The following is a 15075-nucleotide window of genomic DNA, read 5'->3' as shown; positions in this document are numbered from 1 at the left end:
TTGATCTCTTGATTTTTTTTCGTACGAAGCACCGTTTTTGCGTAAAAAAATAAAAACCATTTTCATACATGACCAAATCGGTAAATTTTAATGTAAATTTTTATAGTAAAATTTAAAAAACGGCAATTTAGATTTTTGGACATTTTGGTTCGCACTTAGGTAATAAAAACCAGATTTTGGAAAATAAAAAATTAATATTTTAAACTTAAGTTTGCCGTTTTAAAAATTTTGCCATTGAAATTTACGGTAAAATTTTAGTGATTTAGTCATGTATGAAAATGGTTTTTATTTTTTACGCGAAAACGGTGCGTCGTACGAAAAAAAGTCAAGAGATGAAGTTGTTCCAAGTTTAATGTAGATTTTAAAAATAATTTTTATTTAAAAAAAAACAGTGGCGTACCTAACCTAACACAATACACCAAAACACTTTTACTTTTACACTGGACTCGCGTTTCGCTAACCATGTTAGCATCATCAGAGATTAATTGATGATTAAGACTAACAATTTAAACATTTTAAACAATATATTAGAGTAATAAACCATACTTTTACCTATTTGAATTATGTTACATATCGAATATTCTATACATACATAGGCAGCATTGGTTTTTAATTTTCAACAGCACACATGCATTTTATATACAACTTTTTTCTAGAATTTTTTAATAAACAACCCTAGATATAAGTTTATTCTATTTTTAGTTTTTGATTCCAGGATTACCGTCAGCTAAAAGTATAGGAACATTTTATATAAAATTTATCGAAAAATAAATATGAACGACACATTTTAGAATATGTATTTTAAACTAAATTTAACTTAATCATTTTTTTTAATGGTTAATAAGAAATATTTGCAATATTCATTTTTTTAAATTTTTCTTTTGTTTATGACTTTAATACTTACATTACGTGTTTGTATAACTTGTTTAAAATTGACTTTGGTTTAGATCATAATATGAGATACTCTCATAGAATATTAAGCAGAACTACCATATGATCGGAAAAAATGGCGTCAGCGATGGCTATATGAAATGAAGATCGCTGTCATTTTATATGTAAATTTATATGGGAAATGTCATCGATCGTCATTTCCCAGCCGTTTTTTTTTCGATCATACGCTACTTGTTGTACTACTACTGTTTAATAAAACTATCCAATCAGAATCGAATTTATCGATATACAATTTAATTGTTATCAGGGGAGAAAACATATTTATATCTAAAGTGGAACTATACAATGTAGTTTTATATAAGTCATTTTTATTAGGCTTTGAAATAAACATATTCATCATTACTAAAATAGAAACTTGAATAGACTATATTTGTTAAGAGTAGTAGAAATCTACAATTTATGCAAACTGATATACAGTGATGGCCAAACTGTTCTAAAAAATGTAGCTGTGGGAAAGTTCATTGAATCAAAATGCAACATGATCAATAATAATAAAAAAAATGTGAACTTTTTGGCCACTGTATTATTTTAGGCCAGTAAGCGAGGATAAAAATAGGGTATTACCTCCGAATTCTTGACACCTCCACCGATGGACATGAAATTTTTACAGTGAATAGAGATATATGTAAGAAACAAAAGTTACATAGTAGCGATGTGTGCTTTCACCGTGGGGGTGAGTGCCACTCCTTTTCGGGGGTGAAAAATAAATCACCCATTTTAATTGCAAAAATCAATAAAGGGTTAAATTCTAACTAAAACATGTTCTATAACATTTTTTTCAGAAAATTAATATTTTCCTAGTTATTTAGGATTGAAAATGTTGATTTTTGATCTAAAAATTGCATATTTTTCTGCCATTTTTTATAAATAACTCGAACACCTTACGTTTTCTTGCAAAACTCATATAAAGCAAAAATAAAGCTTTTGGAATAACGAATCGACTCGAATCGAACGATTTTTTGTTGATTACCGTAGGTGTAACAATAGCCGAGTTATCACTCTGTAAAAGTGATTTTTTATTTTTCGAAAACTAAATTGTAACATTTTACCGTAAAATAATGGCGAAAAAACACATTTTTCGAATAAAATGAACATGGCCATTTTTAAAGTGCTTGAAAAGACCTTTTAAATGCTTTTTTAAAAGGTCTTTTCAAGTTCGTAGATCGAAAAGTCGCGGAGTTACGATAAAAATAAAATGGTCACCTCATTTTTTAGAAAAAAAAATTAACAAGAAAATCTAAAACTAAAATCATAAAAATAAAAACTATCAATTTGTAGGGAATTACACGAGCTACAAATTAACCTCTATAGTTGAACAGTCTTGAACTCTTCATTTTTATGAGATTTTTGGGTTTTAAGGGCTCAAAGAAGGTGGTCCTTACGCAAGTCAAACTAAAAAAAAAAATATCTACGAAATAAAGGGATCTACAGAAAATTGAAAGAGAGCAAAAATATTGCAAAAAAAAGACCTTTAATTTTACTCTTTTGCATGTTTTACGTATCTTGCTTAGTTTTTGAGATATGTCAAAAAAAAATAATTTTTTTAAAAAATAAAAAAAAATGTTTTTCATTATTTTCAACTTTTTTCCAGATTTAGGCATTCTAAACCGCTCGAAATTACAGAACCCATTGTTAGTACCTAAATATAGCCAACTGTACATGTATTACGCTTAGTTTTTATTTGTATGATTTTAGTCATATATTTTCTTGTTAATTTTTTACGAAAAAATGAGGTGACCATTTTATTCTTATAACTCCGCGAGTTTTCGAGGTACGAACTATTTTAAAAAACTGTTTAAAAGGTCTTTTCGAGCACTTAAAACGGTTATATTCATTTTCTTTGAAAAATGTGTTCTTTTGCCATTATTTCACGGTAAAATGTTATAGAACATTTTTTGCTTAGAATTTATCCCTATATTGATTTTTGCAATTAAAATAGGTGATTTATTTTTCACCATCGAGAAGACGTGGCACTTACCCCCAGGGTGAAAGCACACATCGCTACCGTGTAACTTTTTTTTCTTACATATATTTCTATTCACTGTTAAAATTTCACGTTAATCGGTGCAGGTGTTCAGAATTCGGACTCTAGAACCCTCGCTTACTGGCCTATATATCAATGGCCAGAGCATAATTTTAACTCACTTCAACGTCATACTCCAAAGAAATATTGTTTGTTTGTATGTAGGTAGTTATATAGTACAAAAATAACAAATGTGAAAGTGGTATCGTTAAAAGTGTAAAAGATGAAAAATATTTAACGTTGTTTTTCTCTATAATATAAGAGGATCATCTTTATCTACTCTAATTGTAATTTAATGATTTCTAATAGAAATTCAATGTGTTCATTTTAGATTTCTTATTATGTAGACAGCTCTAAAACACTTAGTCTTGTGATAACTTGCTATATTAAAGTGCTATTTTGATTCCGTCCAAATATAATTATTATACAGTAATCAATGTTATATGCGCCATTATGATTATTTTATTTTAACTTTATTCTATAGATTCCGCTAATTTAATTAGTGGGAAAAAGCCTTAATTGAATTAACTTTGTTGATATAAGCATCAATTTTGTATTATAACTTTTTATAAATAAATTAATTTACCCCTAATAAGTGCTAATTTTATTTTCGTTATTAATTTTCCCACATAAATAGAGGCATGGGAATTGTGTTTATATCTTTTTGAAATAAACAACAGAAAATAATGCGTCACTATACTGGGTTCGTCTCAAAAGTGGCTCACCCCTGTAACTTTTTTATTTTTTCAGGTAAAACAACGAGATTTGCTATGTTAGTACCAAATTATATATTAGTTAGTTTGGTATATTACATAAATTGGGATTGATTGACGTATTCCATTGTTTTTGGTCACTGCCGGTTTCACCGGAAATGACTACAACTTTTGATTTTTAAACGACACCCTCGGTATTTTTTTACTTTATTCGATAGAAAATGACACTCTGAATCGAATGACATATCATATGTTAATTATTGACGTAGTCACTCAAAAACAAATTCTATTTTAAATTTCAATCTAGAGTGCCATGGCTGTGTTAAAAACACTAATTTTTAATGAAGGAGCCTTGGAAAAATAGATTTGATCGTCTAATGTTTTTAGTGTCTTGTCCTGGCGGGTTAAAAAAATGCCCAAATCGTATTTTTAATCATATTTCAATTTTTCAAATGGAACGAGGGTGACTCATTAGCATATTTGGAAAAAGCATTTTTTACGAATAATTTGATACCACACACTTGGTATTTCGAGTCCATTTTTCGTTACGAACCGCAAGTTATAATTTCAAATAAACCATATGCGAAAATGTCAAAAGTTGACATATGACGTGTCATTCTATTCAGAGTGTTATTTTCTATCGAATAGAGTAAAAAATATTGAGAGTGCCATTTAAAAATCAAAAGTTATAGTCATTTCCGGTGAAACAGGAACTGACCGAAAACAATTGAATACGTCAATCAATCCTAATTTATGTCATATACCAACACACCAAATCTCGTTTTTTTTACTGAAAAAATTAAAAAGTTATATGGGTGAGCCACTTTTGAGATGCACCCGGTATGGGCTTGGTGTATTCTCCGCCGGTGATGCTAACAACGGATTTTTTTTATTAAAATATTGATTTATAAAAAGTTTTATATTAATTTTTAACTTATGACATATAGTGCTAGTTAGTGCTAGTCCTGAGAAAATTATTTGTCCTTTTAAAGACCACTTCTGAATGCCTTTTTTGATCATTTTTACATTTATTTTCCTATGCCTAATATCCCAAATACTTAAAATGAAAATCGAAGTTGGACATGCAAATACCTATCTATCAAAGAACATACAATAATATACAATCGAGAACATATAATAAATCGAGAAAAAAAACCATCACAGTGGCCGGCTTTTTGAAATCAAAGTCGATGGCAATATAAGTCGACCCCCTATAGTTGCTTGAGTTGTTATTTATTAAAAATCTACTATGGAGTGTAGAGGTAAGGAGAAACAACTCCGTGCATTAAAAAATGGTCAAAAAAAGGGAAGAATTAGGATGGCGCTGCTGTAGCAAAAACCTAAAATTTAAGACATGCGCCGAACATTTTTAGAACAGCTGATTCTCAAAAGACATAAATATTTGACGTGAATCATATACGTGAAGCCGCGGGTTTCAAAAAAATACAAATTTATTTTTATGTCACATGAAATAAATTACAGATTTTTATTCAGCAGCAATAGACTAGGCTCTTTTTTTATTGCTCTCATAAGTTATTTCGCAAATGTCATTCAAGACGACGAAAACATTATTCTGATCGTTTTAGCTTAAAATTAATGTTAATTATAATTAAGAAAAAAATTATTTAAGGTAATAATTGGTGATGGGTTTAAAATAAATATAATGCAGCTTTAAAATAACTTCATACCCACATTTATTTAGTATAAAAGTAAGTCAACATGCGGTTTTATTATCAATTATTCAGAAGCAATAGACTGAGCCTCTTTTTTATTTTTTCTCATAAGTTATTTTGTAAACCTCATTCAAGATGAAAAAAAGCTTTAGTTTAAAATTAATGTTAATTATAATTAGGAAAACTGTATTTAAAGTTTAATTGATGATATGAGATTTAAATAAATATAATGCAGGTCAAAAATAACATAACACATTTTATTTAGTATAAAAATTAAGCCAATATAATGTAATTTTATACTGTACAAGTATTTATTTACGTTTTGCCATCGTAGTTGCCATTCATTCAGAATAGTGGATTTTAAATGTTCGATAGTCGGATGGCTTAACTACCTTAATATCAACTACTTCTAGACAAGAATCGTGTGCAGTATTATTTTCTTTTTCACTCCCAGCTATTCCAACATGGCTTGCATGGCTTGGGACGTGGAATAATATAATTTTATAGCCCTTCCAGATCCTCATGTCTTCCTTGTAGTTCACCCAATAGAATCGTCCTCGCAGCTTCCTCCCAAGTTGGTAGTTGCTATTCATTCAGAATAGTGGATTTTAAATATATTTGGTAGTCGGATGGTTTAACTATCGTAACAATAACTACTTTTAATAATTCTTTTTCTCAATTCTTTGCACTATAATTTGCATCCCACGTATTGTAATATTTTCCTTTGAATTTCGTTTCCTATTGTCCCACGGCTTGAGACGTAATGTTATAGCCCTTCCAGATCCTCATGTATATGTCCCTTTTCCTTGTAGTCCACCCAATAGAACCTTTCTCTTAGCTTCCTCTCAAGTTGGTAGTTTCCATTCATTAAGAATAGTGGATTTTAAACATGTTTTGTACTCGGATGGTTTAACTACTGTAACATCGTAAATAAATTGTATACCAACACATAATGGTCAAACTTCAACAGACTTTAATATTCATAAACCTCATCAGAAGAAAATATTTTTTGATCCAAAGTTTTTTTTTCGTTATTAGAATAAATTACCTGGAATTTGTTAATTCATTACAACATTGAATAAAAGATGCAAAGTGTTTATACATACTATAATAGATAAATCTTCATTTAAAATTATGTGATAGATCTGCTTGCTTGTAGGATCTAGACTGATAAACTCAATTTCTATTATTGATATAACCAATAAAGTAGTAATGCTGAAATTTTGTTTTTGATTTGTGCAATAAGGTCCATTATTTCCATTATTTGATGCTGTTATTGCTCTACAAAATGTTGATCGCTATCAAGGGATGTTTATGTGTATAATATTACTATTTATGTGTATAATAATACTGTATGATCGAAAAAACACGGCGTGCAGTTGGCTTGGAAATGAACATCTCGATGACATTCTCCATATCATTTTACATATAAGATGACAGCAATCTTCATTTCATAGGCATCGCTGACGCTGTTTTTTATTCAATCAAATTGTACTTACATATATAATATTCATTTAATGGTTCCTGTTTTAGTTGCTGGTGTTCATATTTTGGTTTTTTATTCTGTTGTTGCTCTACAAAATGTTAATATTTATGTGTATAACATTACTCTTTCTTTGTATAATAATACTTATGAGTATAATATTCATTTAATGGTGCCCTTCTTGCTTGTTGCTGTTGTTGCAACTCAGAATTTAAATTAACCTGAGGCAGTAGGTAGAGCTTCATCCTCCAACATTTTCCTATGTAAATACTGCAAGTGGACAGTATTTCTGATGACAATTTTATCATAAACTTTAACATCTTGTTCTTTAAAACGAAACTGCCATGCCTTATCTGTAGATTTCAAAGCAATATCTAAATGCTTTTGACCATCGCTGTAATCTAATTCTTGTTTGAAAATCAATACGTAATATTATCCTGATGATTTTGATTTTTGATAGATTATTAAAATACAGCACTTACAGTTAACTATATTTCTTGAAAGTACCTAGAACTTTATTTATTTCCTACTTTTATTTGTTTAAAAAAATGCCAACAATTTGTGCATGTCTGTCAAACTTTAAAATCATTAAAAATAAATTTTATTCAGGTTGTAACTTTATAAGGATTGTAAAAATATACTTTGTAACATGTATGTCAATAATCTTACGAAAAATGTTTACTACACTTTTGATTGACTCTAATTTTTACATATAATACAAATAATACAATACTGAATTATAATTATGTATTTTACAGGCTTTGCCTTTGTTCTTTATTTTTCCATCAGCTATTCAATCAACTTCGCACCACACACACTTTAACCATTATTAAATAATAAATAAAGCACAAAATATTGATAAACAATAATTATTTTATATTCTAAAAAATAAAAACAAAACTTTTTTTGGGTAATGTTTGGTTATATTTATTTTTATTCTCTTATCTATGGTTACTTTTCATTTTTTAGATTTATGCGTTTTTAGCGCCACTGTGGTCATTTGGCGAACCCTTATTCTTCCCATTTTGTGACCACTTTTTCAATAAAAGTCCCATAAGAGTTATTTCTCCTTACCTCTACACTCCATAAAATCTACATAGAGCCCTGTCATCGATTATCATTTTGTGATTTAAAAAGCATATTTTTCAAATTTCAAATTTGCTCCTTGAAAATCAAATATGAAAATAATTAGTCTATGGGCAGTCTTACAGTAGTGATGTCTATTGGTGATGTATCGATACAGATATGGCTAATACTGTTTTTTACATGTCGGGGCAAATTATACCTTAAAAATGCAAAAATACCTAAGAAACGTCCTAAATAGCGATATTTTCGGATAAAAATTAAGTATCCAAGAAAGTAGAAATTATTTTTCCAATAATTTGGTTTAGTAGTTCTTTTGTACTTGTTCGTTACGTTCTGCAACATCACTAGAGTTTAACAACTATCATCTGTCAAAAACAAATGGGCGTTGACTTTTTGTTGATTATAAAATGTCAACAAACTAAACTGTTTTTAAATTAAAAAATAAAGATACAAAAAATACACCACAATGAGTACAGACTTAGAAAAAAATAATTATCCCAAAGCCTCAAGTAAGTTAAATATAAACATATCTAGATATTTTTATACATTTGGATATTTATATTCCGTTTATTTTAGAATACTTGGTAAATGGGGCACTGTTAACATATATCGCCGGGATGCTTTTGATGATTGCATTTTGCAGGTAAATCAAATTTTACGGAGACATTGACTTTACAGAAACTTATTCATTTATACATTTTATAAATTTCAGTCCATATTGGGTCAAGTCATACGATGAAACTTTTTCCAATTTTAAAAACATGGGCCTGTGGGAGTATTGCTTCCAAGATTTTCGTTACCCCTATTATCAATTTGACCATCTCTTTAATGGTTGTCATCATGTGTTTAGCCAGGAATATTATGTCATTAGAGAATGGTTATTACCGCCCTGGTTAATGGCTGTGCAAGCTTTCGTTACTATGTCCTTTTTACTCAGTTTTGGGTGTCAAGTAATTATGGCTATGCAATTGTGTAGGTGGCCTTTGGAGTTTGTTCTGAGATATGAATGGATTTTATCAGGAATTGACTTCATTTGCGTAACAGCAACAGGTAAAATATATAAAATTTAAATTATGCATAGGCACAACACAATTATAAAGCACAAAATGATAAAAGGTATTTCCTTTTACTATTTTTCCATTATTTATTTTAAATTTAGTCTTAGAATTTTTAAAAATTGATATTTGTAGCTATATCAGTTATCAAATGAACTGCAGTATGTCCGCGGATTGTCTTTATAAGAGGAAAAACTTTATTATTGACATTATGGTAAAAATGCATTCTTCATAAAAATTTTTGCTTGTTCTGAAATAGTTTATATCCAAAGATATTTAAACTCGGGAGATATAACGATCCATTCATAAAACTCTCTAAAGCTTCATCACACATTGGTTTGCGAAAATCAACGAGTGCAAGAGAGAATGGATAGAGAAGGAAATAGGGGTATCTGCTTGATGGCAACAATGTAGTTGTGTACAAAGATTAGACGTTTGAGATCAATTTCCAGTGGCGTGCCGATCGACCGACAGTATTTTAAGGAAATTAAAATAATTGTTTAATAAATTAAAATAAAATAATAATAAAACTTACATCTTACATATTTGTCGCATTGTAAAAAAAATGAGTTGAGGGAGGATAGCGAAATAAAATAAAAACCGGTATAATTTTTTATTATAAGATGGCTTTTCACATAAGAATAACGATTAAAAAATTAATAAGCGTTTTTTACTTTATTTTATTAAATAATATATTAAATTTTAGGTGTATTAGTAAATGCAGTTTCAATATCTTGTTCCAAACCTTGTTCGTCTCCGGCGAATGAGATTCCCTCTATTAGCAATAACAAAATAAAATAGTTATTTTAACCTAATAACACAATATTTTATATATAAAATAATACAAACTTTACTATTATAGACTTATATGAATTTTACAACTACAATAAAAAACAGTGAATAAAATTTAAAATGTGCCTTATAATTTTTATTAGTTCACAATTGTTCATTAATGAGGGAATAAGAAGTAAGAAAATTCAACATTTATTTACATTAACTTTCATTTTAGGGCTGTAAAACACAGTAAATCAGAACTGAAAATATAAGATGTATATTATACCGTATGATCGAATAAAAACGACGTCAGCGATGGCTATGAAATGAAGATCGCTATAATTTTATATGTAAATTTATATAGGAAATACCATCAATCATCATTTCCAAACCAACTGGACGCCGTTTTTATTCGATCATACGGTATGTGTATATCTAAACAAAATTATTTGATATTATAATACACAGTCATCAGAAAAGTCTAGCGATAATTTTACAAAATCATAAATAAAATAAAATGGTGATTATTTAGTAAACGGTTCTTAGTTTAAAAAAATATTTATTTTTTTTTCTCTTGTTTGCAAAGGAAAATTCATATTGTTTATAAATAATAAAAAGTGCATGTGCAAAGAATTTCAATACAATAAAATGTAAGAAAGTCATAAAATTCATGTAATAAGAACATTAATTATATGTATGTCAAAAGATGTCCATTTACATTATAGCAACCAAAATTTAAAACAAAAGCCGTATAAATTTTGTAACGGCAACAAAAAAAGTAATGCCGCAAAATTTCATCTTTGGTACACCCCAATAAAATTTTCACAAAAGGTAGGTAATGGTTTGTCAAACCCAAGTAGGTACCTAGATTAGATTTATTCTTATAAGAAAGTACGGTTTTTCGAAAATAGATGTTTATAAATTACAGGCGGTTTATAGAACTTAAATTTAATTTTTAACATTCAATACCCTTTCTTAAAAGGGAAACAGAAATTGTTATTAACTTATTGGTAATTAGTATGTACCATGTATCTTTTTTGTACAAATAATTTAATTAATAAATATATAATTTAAAAAACATAATAAATATATGATTTAAAAAATAAACCTAAAAATATAATTTAGAGATCTGCTATTTTTTATGTCTAGGTACGCCTCTGATCTACAGAGAATAGGATATAGTAATATACCTAACCCTACTTATTTGTATTTACCGGTGAAAAGTTAAATTTGGATTTAAATGATACAATCTCTTGTACACAATACATGAATGCACCATATTTTCAAATTAATGTCCACAGAAGTCCACAAAATAACGCAAAAATACTATAATACTGCAAATAAAGAATATGGAGCTTGATCGGCGGCATAGCAACATCGCAAAAGGAGAATCTAGGATTTTCCATTCAACCTCGAAATACGTTGTACTAGGCCGGCATATTTCTAAAACTGACGTTGCCAAACTGCTTTTTATTAAAAGAAACACGACCATGATATTTTTATTCCATGATAAAACTTAAAATAGTAAAGCAGTTAAGCATTAAATGAAAAAATTGACGTTAGCAAATTAATGTAGTTGATATATTACAAAAACATAACGAAATTATTTATTACTTAATAATTGGTTGTGGTAATTAATCGAATACTAATACCAATATACAGGTAAATCTGGCAAATGTTTTCGGTGTAAGGGAGATGGGAAAATAAGGATAGAATAATGGTTGATGAAGGAGAAAGGTAAACAATTGTATCTCTTGAGTTTAAATATCTTTGTTCATACCTTATTTCCAAATTTTCATACCGTTTTAGAGAAAATGAAAAAACCATGAAAACATGGTTGAATTTTTCAAAGTCCTGAAAATCAAAAGGCGTTTCTATGGTAATATCATTTCAATTTCATTCATTGATACATAGATAAAGGAAATAAATTTAGATTGGAATGCCTTTCAAAATTTTGGCTCGCGATCATTGTACGCGATCTGGCGCTGCTATAGCGGTTGCTAAGAACAACCACAAACAGAAATAATTTTCTTTTATACTTATAAAATCTTTCAAAATCTAACCCGCTCTCATTGGAAAAATTTCGAAGTGTTTAAAGTGTCCATTTTCAAAGTAATTATTGCTATCTTGTGAGTTTAATTTAAGTATTATTTACTCAAACCCGTGATAATTGTGAAAAAGTGGCATTAAAAATTTAAAAAGCTGTGCAAAAATCATCGTGGATCGTGGCATAACGTCGGTTTCCAATGTTTCATAGGTACCTATTTCATACATGTCCATATATAAAATAAAATTTCTTGTATGCAACACACTGTATTTTATTTATAGAATTAAAAGAAACTAATAAATTTGAATAAATAATATTTGGCGATATAATTCCGGAAAAAGCCGAACCGCTCCGATATTTTCCAAAGTTTTGGGTCGTGACCGTTAGGGGTCGTCATTTTCTTGACAACTTCTTAATCTTGTTTTGATTTCAAGAAAAGATCAAGACAAGAAATTATTTTTGGTTGTCAAGACAAGACAAGAAATTACTTCGCAAGATCAAGATTTCTTGACAAGAAATCAAGAAAATCTTGAAATTTCTTGAAAATATAAAATAAAAAAGAAGTACTCATTTATTTAGATATTTGTATATTACATGAATATCCATTAATTGATGGATAAAAAAAGTATTAAGCAAAAAATATTTGTACGAAGCGGCACTTTGTCGGATGTCCAATGTCCAAAGTTGACATAAGTACGTCCAACGTCGGATGTCCAAAGTTGGCATACTGTGGGCCAAATTAAATTGGAACCTTTTTTAATGCCTAATAATTTTTTAATTTTTAAATGTTTTTTTTTATAATTTTTTGGATATGTTATGGCTTACGATATTAGAATAACAAAAAACTTTGCAAAGCGGGTGGGTCTACTTCAGTGGCATACAGACTATTTGAATTAACGTAAACCTTAAAAAAATCAATTTTATCATTGTTGTCTGACTGTTTTTATCTGTAGTAGTATTATCACTGTCACTATACTGTCAAAGTCACTAATTAAACTTCTACGTCCAAGTGTCTGAGGTGGTAGGTATTCTGAACCAGATTCAATTACGAATGGTTCAGATTTGCTGTTTAACGAACCATCACAATCACCCATTTTAATGTTAGATAATAATAATTAACAAAATTATGTAAATCTGATGATTTTGGCTACTGTATGATGAGCCCAAAGTTTTTAAATTTTTTGAAAATTAGGAGCCCGACCCTCGATTATACGCATAAAGCATAAACATCACATTAACCAATCTCACCGCGACTTTTAAACAGGGGGTTCCCCTTTAATAAACAAATTTTAAACGGGGGTTCCCCTTTTGTCAAGATATCAAGAAATTTCAAGATTTCTTGAATCAAGACAAGAAATCAACTCTCAAGAAATGGTCAAGACAAGATTTTTTTTTATTCTTGAAAATATTTCAAGACAGGATAAGAAATTGCTTGTCAAGACAAGATTTCTTGTCTTGCCGATCCCTAGTGACCGTTGCAAGAATAGCGCCAAATAGTGTTTACATTGTTCTTATGGGCACTTTCTAATCTAAACTTGTTTCATTTATCTATGCTTTGATAGATGGTTATTGTTAATTTTGATTAACGTCATATTTTTGCTGTTGTTAAAGTGTCATATTTTCCGATAACAATTATCACCCTTTCTGTAGCATTGAACTAAATATATTGTGCTTTAACATTTTAAAACAGTAAAAATATGACTTTAATTAAAATTCTATCAATAACAATCTATCAAAAAATGAAAACGAAATTATATTAAAAAATTCAACTATATTTTAATGTTTTTTTTAATTTTCTCTAAAACGGTATGGAAATTTGTAAAAGTATAATTGGGATTAACCATTTTAGAGCAAGCAAAAATTTTTATGAAGAATGCATTTTTCCCAAAATACCAAAAAAAGTTTTTCCTCTTGTAAAGACAATTCGGGGACATACTGTATAATTCATATTGTTGCGAGCCGGTGTGGACTCGACCTGACCTCACAATATGGCCCGCCCTCGGATGACCTTAACATCGCATAGACACCGCAATGATTCATTCCTTCGAGAAGAATCGAGACCCACTAGAATGGACTCGTACATACGAGAACATTCGAAAACCTTCTCTATGCGCCTAACGATCTTTGGACTATTCTAGATTTCTTTTACCTGTCGGTATAAAAGCCGGCGGCAGTGGCCTAGAGAGGGCAGTTATAAATATACAGTTGACGCGCTAAAATTCAAAATAAATTCTTAGTTATAAAATCGTTTGTAAGCCAGTTCTATGGGGTAGTTTATCGTTATTTAGTTTGTTAATTAGTGTTGAATAAATAGTGTTCCCAAATAAATTGTGACTTTTTCTATCCACACGGAACCGACGAAAAACGTAACAATAATTGGTGTCAAATTGGCGTGTGTGATAGACTAGAAGAATAAAAAAGACTGACCATGGCTCTGAAAAAATTGTTGAAAGACTAGAAAGTGTCCGAACTGAAATGCATATTGGAAGAGAGAGAGTGCGAGACAGATGGAAAGAAAAGCAATTTGCAAGCTAGACTGAGAGACGTTTTGATGGAGGAAGGTGAGGATCCTGACACATTTTACTTCGAGCTGGAAGGTGACCTTGACTCGTCATTGGAAAATTTACAAGACAATTTAAACGACAACGAGACAATTTGAATAGTAAAATGATTAACTTGGAAGAGAATTTGAATGATAAAATGACAGAGAATTCTCAAAAATTAGACGACAACTTGAACAATTTGAATAGTAAAATAATTGACTTGAGTTAATTTTGAGAAAATCAAGTGATAAAGGTAATATTTTGGAAGATAAGATCATAGAAAATTCTAAAGACATACAGACCAGCTTTAATAATAAAATACTTAATTTAGAAGAAAAGCAGAAAATTCAGGGAATTCCCAGAAGGAAAGATTATAGAAATTCTACCGGAGCTAAATAAGAAAATAACACAAATTGAGGACGATGGCAGAAATAAAAATCGAAATTTTTTAAAACAAAGAAATAGAAAAGGCCAGAATTCACCAAAATGTCAAGAAACATCGGAGGCACCAAAACTAGTCGAAAATAAGTATATCTCAAAGTCAGTTATTTAGCCTCCACAGTTTGACGGAAAAACCGCTTGGGCCAATTATTTTTTGCCAGTTTGAGGCCGCTGCGAGGGCGAACGGATGGACAATCGCTGAAAAGGCTTTGACTGTCGCACTGCGAGGAGATGAGACTGATATCCTGCAGACGTTGTCACCATCGGAACAGGGGGATTATCAGAA

At 29.6% G+C, this 15075-nt stretch overlaps 1 protein-coding gene and 1 long non-coding RNA gene across 2 annotated transcripts; one reads left to right on the top strand and one right to left on the bottom strand.

Annotated features, from left to right (window-relative positions):
* Nucleotides 1–6372: 6372 nt before the first annotated feature.
* On the bottom strand, nt 6373–7770 carry LOC115878107. The gene is made up of 3 exons (XR_004049464.1): nt 6860–7770; nt 6467–6641; nt 6373–6408 (listed from the first exon to the last, which is right to left on the bottom strand). It is a non-coding gene; the product is annotated as an uncharacterized LOC115878107 (long non-coding RNA).
* Nucleotides 7771–8310: 540 nt separating this feature from the next.
* LOC115878049 lies at nt 8311–9139 on the top strand. Its single transcript, XM_030894404.1, has 4 exons — nt 8311–8438; nt 8506–8572; nt 8642–8979; nt 9120–9139. The coding sequence occupies exons 1-4, from the start codon at nt 8396–8398 to the stop codon at nt 9137–9139; spliced, it is 468 nt and encodes a 155-aa protein (XP_030750264.1). The 5' UTR covers nt 8311–8395.
* The last annotated feature ends 5936 nt before the right edge of the window (nt 9140–15075 follow it).

The sequence above is a fragment of the Sitophilus oryzae genome, unplaced genomic scaffold (assembly GCF_002938485.1).
Source record: "Sitophilus oryzae breed Bouriz unplaced genomic scaffold, Soryzae_2.0 scaffold_1500_pilon_pilon, whole genome shotgun sequence".
NCBI lineage: Eukaryota > Metazoa > Arthropoda > Insecta > Coleoptera > Curculionidae > Sitophilus > Sitophilus oryzae.
The sequence above is the reverse complement of the archived record's forward strand: the minus strand, read 5'-3'. Positions and strand labels throughout refer to the sequence as shown.